This window comes from Talpa occidentalis, unplaced genomic scaffold, assembly GCF_014898055.3.
Source record: "Talpa occidentalis isolate TD23 unplaced genomic scaffold, MPIMG_talOcc4v2.1 talOcc4.13, whole genome shotgun sequence".
Classification (NCBI taxonomy): domain Eukaryota; kingdom Metazoa; phylum Chordata; class Mammalia; order Eulipotyphla; family Talpidae; genus Talpa; species Talpa occidentalis.
In genome coordinates, this window is record NW_023601322.1 from 96,328,331 (window position 1) to 96,345,842 (window position 17,512).

The 17,512-nt window shown below is 48.5% G+C and overlaps 1 protein-coding gene across 1 annotated transcript; it reads left to right on the forward strand.

The window, feature by feature from the left end:
• The first annotated feature begins 82 nt into the window (after positions 1-82).
• On the forward strand, positions 83-12,507 carry PLA2G12A (phospholipase A2 group XIIA). The gene is made up of 4 exons (XM_037509560.2): positions 83-290; positions 8,356-8,432; positions 9,298-9,463; positions 11,479-12,507. The coding sequence occupies exons 1-4, from the start codon at positions 83-85 to the stop codon at positions 11,595-11,597; spliced, it is 570 nt and encodes a 189-aa protein (XP_037365457.1). The 3' UTR covers positions 11,598-12,507.
• The last annotated feature ends 5,005 nt before the right edge of the window (positions 12,508-17,512 follow it).

The following is a 17,512-nucleotide window of genomic DNA, read 5'->3' on the forward strand; positions in this document are numbered from 1 at the left end:
CGCGCAGGCGCGCTGCGCGGGCGGGAAGGGGGCGCGGGCGCGGCCGGGGAGCCTGAGGCCCCGCGCGGCTGGCGCTGCGCCGATGGCCCGGCTGCCGCGGCCCGCGCTCGGCCTGCTCGTGCTGCTGCTGGGCGCCGCGCTGCGGGGCCAGGAGGAGCCCCAGACGCCCGACTGGAGGGCCACCCTGAAGACCATCCGCAACGGCGTGCACAGGATCGACACCTACCTCAACGCCGCGCTCGACCTGCTGGGCGGCGAGGACGGGCTCTGCCAGTTCAAGTGCCGCGACGGTGAGCGGGCGCGGGGCGCGGGCCCCACCCCGGCTCCTCACCCGCCGGCTCCTCACCCCCTCTCCCCTCACCCCTTCTCTCCCTCACCTCCTCCCCCTCACCCCCCTCTCCCTCACCCCCTCCTCCCCTCACCCCCTCTCCCCTCACCCCCTCTCCCCTCACCCCCCTCTCTCCCCTCACCCCCTCTCCCCTCACCCCTTCTCTCCCTCACCTCCTCCCCCTCACCCCCCCTCTCCCCTCACCCCCTCTCCCTCACCCCCCTCTCCCCCCTCACCCCCTCTCTCCCCTCACCCCCTCTCCCTCTCACCCCCCCTCCCCCCTCACCCCCTCTCCCCTCACCCCCTCTCTCCCCCACCCCCTCTCCCCTCACCCCCTCTCCCCTCACCCCCTCTCCCCTCACCCCCTCTCTCCCTCACCTCACCCCCCTCTCCCCTTACCCCCTCTCTCCCTCACCCCCTCTCTCCCTCCCCCTCTCCTCTCCCCTCACCTCCTCCCTCTCACCCCCTCTCTCTCTCTCACCTCTCTCTCCTCACCCCCTCCTTCCCCTCACCGCCCACCCCCCCCCCCGCCCCGCCCCGCCCTGAGGGCCCCGCGAGGCTCCCCAGCCCCTCCTTCCCGGGTGTTTCAGGAACTGGTTAACAATGTCTGTATTTTTAGGCAAAGCCGCAGAAAATAAGTGGCGACCTTTGTGCGGACCGCGGCGTGCCGGCTGGGTCGCGCCGAGCACCCCGGAGCCGGCTGGGCGCGGGGTGCGCCATTGGCCGGCGGGGGAGCTGCCCCTGGGCCGGCTGCCGCCCCGTCGGCCTCTCCCGCGGTGGTTTCTCTCCGGCGCGGGCGCTGCCCAGGACACCGCGGGCGGCCCCAACCTCGCTGTTGCAGGCAGAGGGCTTTTTTGGGGAGCCCCTGACTCCTCCGAGTGCTTAAACAGGTTCATCTTCTCATCGTCCCGCGAAGGACTCGGCCTCTCTCGGGAAGTGCAGCACGTTCCTGGGAGACCCCTTCGGGGAGGTACTCAGGTCTGGGCCGCCCTGAGTGCTTGGCAGCTCCAAGTGCCGGGGCTTGGACCGCAGTGGTGCAGCCTGAGGTGTGTGGCTGAGGCAGCCCAGGTCCCGTGAGCTGATGCCGCCGCCAGGAGCTCTGAGAACTAGCTCTGGTCGTGCCTGCTGGTGACACAGTGAGCGGTCGCTGCGGTGCTGTGAGGTGCTGGATGTGTCAGTCCTGGGAAGTTTGTGCCTAAGCATTCCCGCCAGTGCGCAGACGGGGCTGTTGTGGGCCTTGCTGCACTGGCTAGGAGCCACAAGCGAGTAATTATCAGCTGGGGTCGTTTTCCTTAGTCATATCCGTTCCCCATGCAGATATTTGGGTGCCGGCTGTGTGTCCGGTGTGTTCTGTTGAGTAGAGACCCAGAGACCCAGCCTTGAGCAAAACAGACAAAATTCCTGTCGGTGGAACTGACCTCTGGTGGAGAGAGGGATCAGTACATTCATGACAAGAAAAATAAGCCAAAGGTGGAGTCAGCCTAAAGTGGGCCGGCGCCTGGAGAACCAGCAAGCAGGGGAAGAAGAGGGCGGCGCCGGCAGGCAGGTAGCGCCTCTGTATTCTGGCTTGCTTCCGCTGACTGCTTGGTCGCTTCAGCCTCTGACTCTCCTGCCATGAAGTACAACCACGGTGCTGGGCCTGTTTAAGTTACCAGAAAAAGAATCACGGGTGCACCAGCCCTGTGTCTGACAAGACCAGCCTGGCTGGCCCCTGGGGAGGGGGGCGTGGAAGAGAACGGGACACCCCTGGGCAGGTGGCTGGGGGCTGGGGGGACTGAGAAAGAACAGGAGTTCCCACAGGGGAAGGGCTGATGGTCCCGATGGGAGGCTTGGGGTCGGCACAGTCCCTGGACTGTTCAGGGAAAGCTGCAATGTGAAGGTGACTCTGGTGATCTGGGACGGAAGGCGCAAGGCAGAGGCCGTGGCAGGTGTCAGGACCCGAGGCGAAAAGCCAGTCAAGGATGACACTGGAGGTTTTGGCCCTGAGCCAAGGGAAGGGTGTACTTTCCAGTTACTCAGCTAGGAAAGACTCACAAGAATCAGGCTTCGTAAATTTACTGTGAGTCAGCAGTTGCAGAGTTTGCTTGTATTTTAAATATCTCTTCGTTTGAATGGTCACTTTTCCTATGGAAAACCTTATTGTATTATTTCTTTTTTTTTTTTTAAACTTATTCCTTCTTATCTTCCACAAAGCTCACTAAATTTACTATCTGGAGTGGAGTGCAGCCTCTCCAACATGAAAAGCACACATGAACCTGAGAATTGAGGAGATGGTTTGATGCAGTGACAGTCCTTTTCTCAGTGAGAACTGCTTGCTCATTGACTGTGCTGCCAAGTCACCAGGCGGATAGCTCCAACATAATGACCGTTGTTCTGTAATTGTTGCTAGCAGAGAAGTTACCTCGGAACCTATTTTACCCTTTCCTGTATTTTGGAATGCAAATAACCAAGTCAGAACCAGATGGAGACAGAGAAAGCCCAAAGCTGAAGGACCCTGGTGGTCCAGGGGGTGTTTCATAGTGGAGGTCGAGGGAGCTTAAAGATTAACGGTGGGGAGAGGTGGTCTCACTAAAGGGCACAGACTCGTTGCACTTAGTTTTCTTTGCTTTATGGAAAGAACTAGCGTTACAGAGTCGCTCCGTTCCGGCCATCCTCTTTGAGGTGAGAACAAGACTTTATTGAGAGTGAAGTTTTTTAGGGAAACAAGTGGTTGTACCTTTTTTAATCTAAAGTTTGTTCTCCTTGACAGCAGAGAAGATTTGAGGAAAAAAATGTTTTTTAAAGATTTATTTATTTATGCATACAAGACCTGGGGTGTAGGCCAGAGGTGTGGAGGGTGAGAAGATTCACCAGAGACAGAGTGGGGAGCAGGACAGGCAGATCTACTGAAATACACTGCTGAGGGGAGCAGCGGGCGAGGCAGGAGAGGTCTGCTGCGCCCTGTGGGTCAGCTCCCTGGCCAGGGATCCAACGCAGGCCGCAGTGGCTGGTGACACCTTGACAGTGCTGACGCCTCAACCCCTGTGCCACCAGGGAAGCCTCTAGGAAGAAAACTTTTTAGTTTTCTTCAAACAATAAAAACAAAATGGACCTGAAGCATAGTTTTCAAATTAAGAATAAGTCATTCATTCATTCATTCATATTTTATGTGTTGACATAGTGTGCTGAGAATAGACAGGGTCAGGGAAATCGGAGAGCCAGGATGGAGGCAGGGCCACCGGCGCAGGAACTCAGACACGGTGGTGGTGGCTTTATCCAGGTTGGTGCAGTTTAGGTAGTGAGAGAAGCGGTTGTGTGACAATGTATTTTTGAAGGAAGAGCCTGATATCTTAGGAAGTAGGGTGTGAGCAGAGGCAAAAATGATGCCCAAGGTTTGGGCCTGAGCAGTGGGAAGGATTGCAGTCGGCATTAAGTGGAATGGGAAAGGCGGTGGGAAAAACAGTTCTTCAGGAGAGCAGAATCAAATATGTCTGCTTTTGAGAATCATTCGGTAGAGAGTAGAAACGCCGAAGTCACGTTCTTAGAAGTGAAGGGGCTGGTCAGGTGGGCCAAGAGCCCAGGGAGCCCATCCCCGCTGAGAGGGCAGAGGCGGAGGCTGGGCACGGTGCCTGTTACTTGGGCAGATGTTCATGTCCTCTCATTGCCTCCATCTTTTTTTTTAATTAATTTATTTATTTATACAAGTCCTGGGTACAGTCAGAAGCACGGGAGGGTGAGAGAATTCACCAGAGCCAGAGCGGGGAACAGAACAGGCAGACCAAAGAAACACACTGCTGAGGGGAGCAGCGGGCGGCAGGAGAGGTCTGCGGGCCATGTGGGACCCTCGCTGGTGGCCGGGGATAGAACCGGTGCTGCAGAGGCTGGGGGCAGCTTCGCAGCCCAGCGCTCTACCGCTGAGCCACCAGGGGAGGCCCACTCATTGCCTCCGTCTTGAAGTAGGAATCGAGGCCATCAGCTGAGAAAGATGAGGGGATGGCATTGTTGGAGATTTAAGGACACACGGAAGTGAGTGGACTAGGAAAATAAAGTACCATGACCTGTGGAGATTAATGATGATGCATGTGAAGTTATCAGGTTTTGGGAAAGCAGGTTGGGGTCTCACCAACCCACTGGTGAGATTTTTGTGTCAACCTGCAACTTCCCCTTTTCCCTCTCATCTGCCTGTGTGTCTTTCAGGTGAAGGAAATCTGTTTGGAAGAATTTACATTAAAATACAAAAAATAGGTAGAAAAGAACTACCTTTACTTTAGTCTGCGCAAATCTTTAGATTCCAGTTGTTCGTGAGGTGATACAATGCGGCCTCCAGAGCAGCGGCTTCAGCCAATGTGAAAGTAGTGATTACCATTTCCATGCACTTGTGTGCAGTGGGTTTGGGCTGTTTTTGAAATTCTTCTAACTCTGTCATCTCTCCTACAACTTTCTGTTTCTGCTTACAAGGTTTAGGAGACAGTGGCCCCGAAACAACATGGCCTTTGGCTGGATTCTGATGTGGTTTCTGCTGCTATGAGTTTTTGCTTCACTTCTCACAGTGCCATAGACTGGGGGACTTATTTTTTATAGTTCTGGAGGCTGGGAAGACACTAGAAACCCAGATGCCTTTAGAAATCTAAGTCCATATGTGTTGTCTGAGGGTGTTCATTCTTGGACCTCATGCAAAAGAGAGAGGTGCCAGAATATGGAGGCTGGAGACTTTTATTGTCCCTTTTTTCCCAGGTTAAAAATTGCTTATGTGGCTCCCTAAATGAGTTTTTAAATTTGTTAAACAGCTGATTGTTGGAAGCCTCAAGATTAGAGAGTGTCGTAATATTGTTTCGTGGAACTACAATGGCTTACCCAAGAATACAGTGCTGATCCAGTTCCTTCCCTTTGCGCGAAGAGGTTCTAGTGTGGTAGGACAAAGAAAATCATCGATGAAATGCCTGATACATATTCTGACAAGAGGCATCAACTGGGAAAGCCTTGATATAGGGTGAGTGGTCTGCCCAGAGGGTTGGGTTCATGACTTGGTAGCTGCCTGGAGGGAGGACTTGTCGAGAGGACGCGCTTCAGCTCTCTGTCCTGCTTAATATGAGTCTCAAGTTTGTGACAACTCTGGATTAACAGCTCTAGATTTAAATCTGCTGAGCGGCCCTCACTGGTGAAATAAAAGTAACAAGATAGCATTAGTATTTAGGCTCAGAAATTTAACTGTAGAAGTTCTGAGTCTCTAGCAATAGATGCTTAAAAGTTCACTTTACGGGGCCTCCCTGGTGGTGCAGGTGGTTGGGTGCAGTGAAGCTGTCCGCAGCCTCTGCAGTGCGGGAAACCCACGTGGTGCGGCAGACCGCTCCTGTCTCCCCTGCTGCCGCTCCCCTCAGCAGTGTATTTTGTCAGTCTGCTTGTTCTTCTCCCTACTCTGTCTCTGGTGCATCCTCTCACCCCCCACACATCTGGCCTGTTCCCGGGTTCTTGTATAAATAAAATAAATCTTTAAAAAAAAAAAAGTTCACTTTAGGAAGACCTGGTGTTTCTTTCATGCTGTCTGATGTATCTTAGCGCTGAGACCCAACTTAAGCGTAGGCTGGCTGTGCTAGGCTGTGTTGATGCAAGTATGACTTGTTTAGAAAAAACCCATCTAATAGTGTTGAGTTTGGGGCACCATATTTTAAAATAATGTGACACACTGGAGGTGGTCAGTCTTTGGAGGCTGATGGGCAGCCGGAAGAGATAAACAGGTACCTAGCAGGCTAAACAGCAACATCAGTTTATTTATCATGAGAATTATAACTGCCATGGACTAGTCTTCCAGGTCATCTGCTGACTCATTCATTCATTAACAGATATTTATTGTGGCCCTAACCAAACGTCAAGCACTGTTCTAGGCACTGAAGAGTACAAGATAAGCTTTTTGCCATCAAAAAGCTTATATTTTAGCATGGGAGACATAATAAATTAATCAGTGGTTAGTAGGACCGTGTGTCGGAAGGTCATGTGTACTAAATGGCGTGGTTGGGGAGTGCCTTGCCGAGCAGGTAAAGCGGTCACGGTGTACATGCCAGGAAGAGAGCACCCATGTAGGGAACAGCGGGTTCAGCTGCCCTAAGGCAGGAGCAGACATGGGGCATCTGTAGGTCAGCAGTCAGTGTGACAGATGGAGGAAGCAGGGAGGAGAGAACAGTACGGAGATGAGAGAGAGAGGCGCTGAGGCAGGTGCCTGGTACTGAGTGCATGAGAAGCCACTGGGCTGGTTTTGGCTGTGGAAAGAGGTGATCTAAGGTCACTTTTAACAAGACGCTCAGGCCCAGTGTTGACGGTGGACTGGAGTGGGGGCGGTGGGGAGCCAGTGTAGGGGATTAGCTGGGAGGTTCTGGTGATAGTCCTGGGGCTTGGAGCAGAGTACAGGTGGGGAGAAGTGGTTGGGCCTTGGATATTTTGAAGGTAGAGTCAACAGGACCTGCTGTTGGATTGGATGTGGCATAGAAGAAAATGGGGAAGTGAAAAGGGGCTAAGATGGAGTTGCTGGGAAAGAGGGGACTGTTGGCGAGCAGGTCCCGGGGTGAATGTCAGCAGGTGCGTTACAGGTGCCCGTCGGACGTCCTGTATCCTCCCTCTGTAGGCCCTTGTCAGTGCAAAGCCAAAGCAGAGCCTGTGTTCTTAAGAAAGGCAGACAAAAAGCAGGCGTTGAAGCATCAGTGACTCATCTGTGATTGCTGGAAGCATCTGCCTTCATCTTCGAGGGCTTGGAAACAGCTCCTCAGGCAATGTTGGGGAAACAAGATCAACTCTGTCACAGGCTCCCCCTTTTCTGTGTCAGTCATGTGTACAGTGAGTCAGGCTGCACTTGGCACCTCAGTGAAGCAGGAGAATGCTAGCGATTCACTTGGGCTGCTTCGTGCCGTTACTCTGGGTGGTTTGCTTATTCTGGAGGCTGATAATTGCTGGAAGGGTTACCCCCCCACCCCCATACCCTTCAATGAGATTTATTTTTATTTAAGTTTCCTGGTAGTAAATATTAGAATTAAAGTTGACAGAATACTCTGCTTCTTACTGTCTCCACAGTAGTCTGTGTCTCTGCGTCTCCAAAGGGAACCCCCAATATTTGAAAGGAGTGTCCTCTCAGACAGGGAGTTGGTTTGTTCTGTGTCCTCCCAGGTTCAGACAATGGCTCACAGGTAGAATTCACAAGAACGCTGAGGAAGAACCAAGATGGTTCCACAACAGAGTGGGCTGTTCCCCGGCGCTGTCCGGGGATGTGGGAAACATTCGGCGAGAAAGCAGGAGACTGTGATGTGTCGAGGTCAACTTCGCATTCCAAGAGGGAGTGACGCCTGCATTTAAGATCGTTGGGACAGCGTCATTCTCCGTGTTACTGAACCATTGGTGGTCACAGGGGCCGTGTAACCGGAATATCACAGGTCACCGACTTTATTCCTTCGCTGGCAGGAGTGTATTGTGAAACAGGTGTCTGGAGTGGGGCTAGACTGTGTGGTCTTGTGATGTCCTATAAAGGTCATCGGTGACCTTGTCTGCCTTAGCTCAGGGCTCCAGCAGAGTATCTTGTTAGTTCATGGTTCTTAAGGTTTGTCTGCGGTGGAACATTGGCTGAGGCTGGGAAGATACAATTCTTGCCCCAGAGGTTGTAAACTGAAAATATGTGTTAGAATGTACAGGAAAATAGGGTGGATTTATCTTTCATGCGTATGGAACCAGTCTGCCTTGTACCCTCTGAAATCACTAGCAGTCGAGTCTAAACTTTTTTATGTTTTGTGCAATATAGACTTGTAAATAAAACTACATTTTATGAGCTACCATGTGTGATGAACCGACATATATGTGTATATATATGTACTTCTGTGTGTATTTCACTGCAGGAGAAACATTAGGAGACAAATGAACATTCTTAGGATTCATCAGAATAAAGATATATTTACTCATTAGCACGTAAATATTAAATACTTGCAAAGCTAGTCTAGCATTTGTAGACATTTTGTTCTTTGTGTGTTCTGTCATATTTGAAAATTAATGATGATACCTTTTGTATTTTATAGGATCTAAGGCTTTCGCACGTTACGGTTATAAACCCTCCCCGCCGAATGGATGTGGCTCTCCACTATTTGGTGTTCATGTAAATATTGTTTTTTATTTGATAAGTTTTATGATCCGTAGGCTATGTAAAACTCTTGGTAATGCAAGACTATCGATGTGATGTCAGGTTCACAATACTTTTGCTTATTGTAATAGTGATAGGCTTATTATATTCTTTTATAGCTGAAGCACATTTAATAAACCCTAATGAAAGTAAAAGGAGTAAAATTCATGTTTTATTTTTGAATCTTAATACCAATTAAATGAGATTCATGTCAGAAACATGGCTTATGATGTTTGGATTATAGAAGTAATACTACCTAACAGTAAGACAGTACAGATAAAACAGGCTGGGTCTAAGCATGTATTACAAGGAAAAAATGTTTTGGAGAGAGATGACTAGTCAAGAGTTTTGTGTATAAAGTAGTTATAGATTTGGAGAAACAGTATCTTTAAGGAATAGCTGAATAGTGGAAGATTAAACCACAAAAACAGGAAAGTTTAAGTTCTAAGAGCTTAATGATTTTCAGTGATGGTTCCTACAGAGCAGATTGTGTTGGTGGCGAGGAAGGACACAATAGATTTCGCCATGTGCAGAAATCATACTTGCATGGAGGTCTAGTTAGTGATGTGTTGTGATTTGGGCAATAAGAAATGATGCTTGTTACCAGCGGGTAACTGAATGTGCCAACTTGCCAAATAGGGAGCCTCGAGGCATCACCGAGCAGGAGGTCCCTGGGACACAGGTGGGTACAGGGGAGCGCGATGGAGAGAGGTGTCCCATGGGAGACACTGGGGGGCAAAATCAATTTTGGCTTTTGAGTCTGTGTGAATGCAGCGCTTCGGCGGGTGAGTTGCGTTTTTCATCGGCGATAACGTGCCCATCGTCCGACGGTCTCTTGCAGCTGAACATCGGCATCCCTTCCCTGACCAAGTGCTGCAACCAGCACGACCGCTGCTACGAGACCTGTGGCAAGAGCAAGAACGACTGTGACGAGGAGTTCCAGTACTGCCTGTCCAAGATCTGCCGCGACGTGCAGCGGACGCTGGGGCTGGCCCAGCACGTGCAGGGTGAGCGGCTGCCGCGGCTGTGCTTTTGACTTTATTGACCACTGTGCGTGCTAGTGCAGGCTTTCCTGTGGAGCCCTTTCACTGCTTGCTCCCTTAGCCGCACACCCTGCGCTCTTCTGTGTGGAGGAGAAACAGTGTTCGGAACCTGTGGCAGGCACAGGGTGTTGTACCTTGCGTGTGTCTCATCGTCTTCGCCCTAAAGTCCGAAACCCTGCATCCAGTGGATTTGGATTTGGGGCAGCAAGTTCAGAAGATTGGATCTTTTTTTTTCTTTTTGTTTATGCAATAGCTGGGGTACAGGCCAGAGGTGCAGGAGGGTGAGAGGATTCACCAGAGGCAGAGGGGGGAGCAGAACAGGCAGACGGACTGAAAGCACTGCTGGGGGAGCAGTGGGCGAGACAGGAGAGGTCTGCTGCGCCATGTCGGAATCTCCCTGGCTGGCCGGGAATCGAACCTGCGCTGCAGGGGCTGTGGACAGCTTCACAGAGCTGTGCTCAACTCACTGGGACACCGGGGAGGCCCCTATGGGGTCTTAACTCTGGCATTTTGCATGTGTCATGTTGGCCCAGTGCCCAAACCACTCCTCAGGCCAGGCATCAGCTCAGGGTCATGACCAGAGATGTAGGTAGTGTTATCACTGCCTTTTTTTTTTTTTTTTAAAGATTTATTTATTTATGCATACAAGAACTGGGGTACAGGCCAGAGGTGCGGGGATGAGAAGATTCACCAGAGACACTGTGGGGAGCAGAACAGGCAGATCTACTGAAATACACTGCTGAGGGGAGCAGCAGGAGAGATAGGAGAGGTCTGCTGCGCCATGTGGGTAGCTCCCTGGCCGGGGATGGAACTCGTGCTACACTGGCTGCTGATAGCTTCATAGTGCTGAGACTTAATCCCTGTGCCACCAGCGAAGCCCCTGTTATCACTGCTTTTTAGAGAAGGAAACAGTTTCTACAAGTAGTACCTTGGCCCCTGACATACTTAGCCTTTCCCCTCCAGCCATCTGACTCTAAAACATGTGTTCTTTCTACTACAACGTTCCCCAGATAGTCTCATATTGTAGGTCTGATTCTAAAATCCTGTTAATAACCATCAAGGACAAAATTCCCGTTCTGGGTGAAGCCTGAAGTGACACCCTCTGCAGCCCTCTGATGCCTCTGGCTGAGGCAGGCTCCATGTCCAGCCCCAGCACGAGTGGCTGCATTTCCTCTTTTCTGACTTTCGGGCACGCTAATGTGGCTGATGATGAAACCAGGGTCCATGCAGCCTCCCAGCTAACAGGCATAGCCTTTTGGAGAACTTTGAAAATGTTAAGATTTTGTAACAAAAAGCAACTTTACATGAATTTTTGAAACTTGGTATTTGGGCAGGTAAAGGCCACTCTGTGCCGTGTCTAGTTAAGTGTAATGTATTAAGATAATGTCATCTGGGCTTTCCAGGTACCTAAGAATAAGCAAAGTAAAAGACAAGAATTATAGTCTTAAAGCATTTTGGTAAAGTCTTCCAGGGAAAAGGTGTTTGAGTCCTCTGTCCTTCCTCCCTAGCTGGATTCAGGTATTGGTTTGGTTCCATTTACTTCAGGCATCTTAAATGATGTGCGATCAGTTCTTTGAAGACACCATAAAGGAAGGGTTTGAGGCTTCTCTATTTTTTCACTTTCATTTCTCATGCACTTACAGATTTTTCCTCGAAATGCAAAACTTAAGAGTGTGACCGGGCATCTTCTTAGTGAGACAGATGAAAGGAGAAGTAGCAGCGCTGAGCTAATTCTTGCTATTGAGGGGGTCTTGTTTGTCAAGTACCAAAAGGCAGATTGAGCGGTGTCATGCAGAGAGAAAGTTGATACCCAAAAAGAGGGCACTGGAAGGGCTGAGCCTGTTCCTACTGCTGGTTTGTAAGGCCTTGGGAGGCTGCGCCTGAGGAGGGCTCTGGGGCTGCTCAGTGCACGCTTGCTTAGGGGTGGGAGGAGCGGACATTGCAGGTGCTCCCCGTAAGCACATCTTCTCCCTTTGCAGCCTGTGAGACGACAGTGGAGCTCTTGTTCGACAGCGTGATCCACTTAGGCTGCAAGCCCTACCTGGACAGCCAGCGCGCTGCCTGCAGGTGTCGCTATGAAGAAAAGACAGATCTTTAAAGAAGACGTGGCAGGTGGTGGTCAGTAATGAGGACGGAAGAACTTAACCCTTGACAGGGAGCGAATGTGTTTGCAGCGTAACCCCGCCTTATTTGTGTGAAGGGATTGCTTTAAGACCTCATTTTGGCATTAAAACTTCAAAGTAACCCAAAGGGGGCAGGTTTCTCCCTGGATCTTGCTGCCTTAGTGTGCCAAATGGTTCTGACCAGTCTCGTGCATGTTAAGGGGAGATTTTTTTTTTAAAAGAAAGTTTGTTACTCTATTTCCACTGCCATATTTACCCCCCAAATGAGGTCAGATTTAAAAATCTTGGTAAGGTATGATGTTCAATGTTACCTTACTTGGAAATACAGGGAAATCTTCATTTAGAAGCATATTTTAGAGTATGTATAATTTTAAATGTACGTTTATGCCTGGAAGGGCCTGGCTTTTTTCCTATTTTAATTAACACATGATAAGCTATTTTTCTGTAGCCCACTCAGCATATGAATAAGTCACGCCTCTGTTATGACAGGACTAGATACAAAGACTTCCATGTCTCTCTCCTATAAAACTGGACCCATCAGCTCTTAGGGTGCCACACCATGATCTCTAGGTGTTATTGGTACGACAAGACGGGAACATGGAAGAAATTCAGAAGCACAGCTGCTCCCATTTTATGGATCCCTTCCGAGAAATGTCGTGTTTTGCTATGACCTTTGCCTAACTTGGAGAGAAGACTGCTTGAATGAGACAGCGCAGAGCCATTCGGCATACCTGTCAGAGCAGTGTATGCTGCTATGCTGTGGCGTTTATTTCCTGACACATGTTCCTCACAGTAGATTCTGGGATATCTTTAAAAGACTGTAAACTTTTATTGATACTAATAAAAATTGTTCCTGATATTGCTGGTTTTTCTTCTTAAGTTTCTAACCGTGGAGTGAAAAGGAAAGGAAAAGCAAGGTACAAAGAACTGTCTTGTAGAGAGCTCATTTATATTGAAAATTATTAACAGCTATTTAAGAACAAATCCCAGAGTGTCAGCTGCTTTTGAAAGTATTTGTGAATGACTGTGGAAAATTTCTCAACGCCAGGGCAGCTCAGCTGTTCCTTTACTGCTCTCTGCTTACACTGGCTGCGGCCTCAGCCCAGATCCCAGCCGCATACATCCTTTGGGCACCCCATGGCTAAGGTTACTAAGTGAAACTATTCCGGGAAGTCAGTGAAAGACAGCACAAGGGGAGGTGGTTCTTTTCAAGCCAACCCAGGAAGAACTGGGCAGAAGGGAAAATGTGTTGGGGAGAACGAGCCAGGTTCCTAACATGAAAGGCATGTCATTGGTGAGAACCGGCTGTCTTCCCGAACTGAGGTGATGGTGGTGGTTCTGCTAAGGGATGTGTCCACAGCACGTGTGTCACTCGTGACTAAATGAGCTAACTGGGCTCCAACGTATGTATTTGGAATCCTTCATTGATAGCTCAGAGTTTTAATTTTTTTTTTAATTTTTTTGTTCCCCATACCATTGCACCCCCCTTATTTTGACCCCAATTCCTCCTTTCCCCGCCCCTCCCATTGTGTGTCTCTGATTTATAGTTGTTTGTTGATTTTGATTTTTTTCTTTCTTATATTTATTCTTTTTCCTGGTCCCTTATTGAGGTTTTCTAGATTCCTGCTGTGAGTGAGACCATCCGGTATTTCTCTTTTTCTTTCAGCTTAGATTTTTTAAACGTACAGTTTGTAAGCTATTATCAAGACTTCATTTTTTTTTTATAGTGACTTTTTTTTCCCCAAGATTTATTTATTTATACAAGAACTGGGGTACAGGCCAGATGCTTCAGAGGGTGAGAGGATTCACCAGAGGTAGAGCAGGGAACAGAACAGGCAGACTGATGAAATACACTGCTGAGGGGAGCAACGGGTGAGACAGGAGAGGTCTGCTGCTCCATGTGGGACCCTCACCAACCAGCTGGGATCGAACCGGCGTTGCAGAGGCTGCAGACAGCTTCACAGTGCGGTGCTCAACCACCTGCGCCACCAGGGAGGCCCCTCAATACTTCATTTTTAATCAATATTTACTTTGAATTACTTGACCAGGTAATGGAGTTATAATAAATTTATGGATATTTTTGGCAGTATTAGTACTGTGAAAAGGACAAACTCAGAATGTTTTAGCAAAATGTGTATTCATGATCATAAGTGGTATGCAGAAGTCAGTGGGAACAGGTAAGTTCAGACTCACAACTTTTTGGGGAATGATTTTAGATTTACAGCAAAGTTGAAGAGATAATATGGAGAATCACTTTGTACATTGTACACCTAATAACATTTTACATATCCATGAGATATCCTTCAAGAAAGCACCATGGTAAGTAGTGTTAACTTTATTTGTGTTACACTAGTTTTTCCATGAATGTCCTTTTCTTTTCCAGGATTTTCTCACATACCACAGTGTGTTTAGCCGTCATGTCTAGCTAGCCTGTGGTCTGTGATGGCTCCTAGTCTTTCCTCGTTACCATAACTTGGACACTTTTGAGGAATGCTGTTTTGCAGAATGTCTCTCAATTTGGCTTTATCTGATCTTTACCCAGGACTGGACTGGGGGTATGGAATTTTTGGGAAGAAAACCACACAGGTAAGGGCTTCTTTTCATGAAATCCTACCAGTAGTGGAATGCTAACTCACTCATGTATTAACTCTAGGGACCTTGGCAGGAGTGTCTGTTAGTTCGTAGTGTTCTGTTTGTTTGTTAGTTCGTAGTGTTCTGTTCTGTTTCTTTACTGGAAACCTATGATTTCTCCCTTTCCATCCTTCAGTTCTTTGAAAGTCAGTCACCAAGTCCAGTCTCTGGGAAATGGAGGGGTGGTATAGTGAGGTTGTATTCTATGGTCTGAAGGGGGAGTATCCATATTAGTAATTCATAAGAATGATTTGTTCATCCCCCCTCCCATTTATTTATAAATAAGTATGGACTTGTATATATTTTTGATATGTTGGGGAATATTTTGTTGCTCAGATTGTTCCAACTTTTTAGGTTATGACAGCAGTTGTATTAGTAGGCTCCTGTGTGTCTTGTATATTTTTGATTTTGGGGCATTTCTGAACTTTCTGGCAAGAAACTAAGTTGCGTTAAGCTCATTTTGTGTATTCCCTGCTCCAGTCCTAGAATCAGCCACTTCTCTAGGAATGAGGCCATTTAGAAAAGAAAAGAGGGCCTCCTTGGTGGCGCAAGGGGTTAAGATGCAACCTATGAAGCTAACCTCAGCCACCGCAGCACAAGTTCGAGCCCCGACCAGGGAGCAACCCACATGGCGCAGCAGACCTCTCCTGACTTGCCCGCTGCTCCCCTCAGCAGGGTATTTCAGTAGATACACCTTTTCTGTTCCCCACTCTGTCTCTGGTGGATCCTCTCACCGCCCGCACCTCTGGCCTGTACCCCTGTTCTTGTATGCATAAATAAATAAATCTTTAAAAAAATAAAAAAAATAAATAGAAAAGAGAAAATCAACTCCTCCCTCAAAAAGCTCTAAATAGCTCTTTGCAAGAAATTTGATATTGATATTTTAAACATTTTTTTTTTATTTTTTTTATAGAGGCATGTTTTTATTTATTTATTTATTTGTTTGCTTGTTTATACATGCACTGGGTACAGTCAGAAGCGCGGGAGGGTGAGAGAATTCACCAGAGCCAGAGCGAGGAGCAGAGCAGGCAGAAGCGAAGTACACTGCTGAGGGGAGCAGCGGGCGGCAGGAGAGGTCTGCGCGCCATGTGGGACCCTCCTCCGGTGGCCGGGGAGCAGCCGGGGATTGAACCGGCGCTGCAGAGGCCGCGGGCAGCTTCGCAACCCAGCGCTCAACCGCTGCGCCACCGGGGAGGCCCCCTGATATTGATATTTTAAAACAATAAAAGTATATTGGTTTCCAGTGTTGCTTGTCTCTATAAAATCTGTGACATCTTCCAGAGACAGATTTGGCTGGTTGCACTTCCCAGGTGGAGAAACTCACACAGAGAAGCTGTAATGAAACCAGAATTGATATGTGAGGAGAAAGAAAACACATCTTTAGAACTCGCTTTCCTTCTGTTGGGAACCCCTAGACGAGTGTAGACTTGTAATACTATGTGAAAAGTTGTTTTGTTAGCTTATAACTGGTTCTCCCATTTAAAAGGAAAGAGTGGTTCTAAGTTTAGTCGAGCAAAATGATAAGAAGGTCAAAATGGTAATCATTCTGGGACAGAACAGTAAGTTCCTGCCACAGACATCATCCCCGCATTGTTTGACACTCACAGGTGCTTCCTGCAACATGTGCGTTCAGGCCTTGTGTCATCCCTGGCTGTGATGGAAGTTAGCACCATTATTTGCTCTTTCCTCACTGCTTAACCTTCCAAAACCAGCATCTGCCAATTCTTTTTTCAAAAAGTAAGAATGAATCAGTGAAACCAGTTATGAAAAATAACTTGCTGTTAACATCCATAAAATTAAGCTGGGTTGGTGAAGTCTTTGCAGACAAGTCATGGTCACACTTATGTGATTCAGGCTTATGCAGGCTCAGCACATCTCAGTCCCATCCCCTTGCTGACAACTCGACAAACATTTCTTTCCTGGCTCTCACGTTTTCTCAAGTGTCGGAAGCAGGATTTGGAAATTTGAAGTTGATATTTTGTGATTTATCTATGGGAATGCAGGCGGAGGGGGGTGAAATCTGAAGAAAAATGACACTTAAGTTCTAGAACCGTAGCTGAATTTAATCTTCTATGTATTTCATATCAGGATAGGTGACAGTTGGTTAAGACTTGCAGAAAATTCCTTAAAAGTGACAATTCACGGCCTCCCCAGTGGCGCAGTGGTTGAGCGCTGGTTTGCGAAGCTGCCCGTAGTCTCTGCAGAGCCGGTTCGATCCCCGGCTGCTCCCCGGCCACTAGAGGAGGGTCCCACATGGCGCGCAGACCTCTCCTGCCTCGCCCTCTGCTCCGCTCAGCAGTGTACTTCAGTCCTCCTGCCTGCTCTGCTCCCCGCTCTGGCTCTGGTGAATTCTCTCACCCTCCTGCGCTCTGACTGTACCCAGTGCTTGGATAAATAAATAAAAATAAATCTTTAAAAAAAAAAAAGTGACAATTCACATATAGGGACAATCGAGTCCTCTTGTCAGGTAATTTTCAGGTAGACTTGTTTAGTATATCTGAATGACTTTAAAGTACGGTTTAACAATGGGGTGTTTTTTTTTTTTTCTTAGCATGATCACAGAGCCCAGTATAGGTGCTCATTAGCTTGTCAGTCATTCCCAACATGCTGCAGAACCACCGAAGGGCTTGTTGAAACCTTTCAGTGGATCCCACCAGAGTTTGTCCTCAGTAGGTCTGATTCAGTAGGTCCCTCAAGTTTGTTTTTCTGGCAAATGCTCAGATGAAGTCCAGACTGCAGGCTCAGAGAGTTTGAGCACTGCCTTGGCCATCTTCGGTGGCTAACTACTAAAAGCTTACCGTATGGGAGTTGGGCAGTGATTGTCTCAAAAACGATTGAGTTTGGTGCCCCTTTTACAGAGAAGAATTAGAAGCTGGGAGAGGTTAAGTGGCATTTCTTGTTCAGTGTCTCAGTCATTAAGGGGACAAGGTTAGAACCTGGGCAGTGCTGCTCCCAGCCTCTTTTCAGTGGGGACAGCAATTGCTTTAAAAGCCAAAAATGAGACACTTGGAATTCTGACGTGAGTATCCCAAATGCTTTGCATTTATCTTTTTTAAGGAAGACTAAAGGTCCTTTAAAATGCATAACCGGGCCTCCCTGGTGGTGCAAGGAGTTAAGACCCAACCTATGGGGCTGTCCTCAGCCACTGCAGCATGAGTTCGATCCCCGGCCAGAGAGATACCCGCATGGCGCAGGAGACCTCTCCTGACTCTCCCGCTGCTCTCCTCAGCAGTGTATTTCAGTCAGTCTGCCTGTTCCC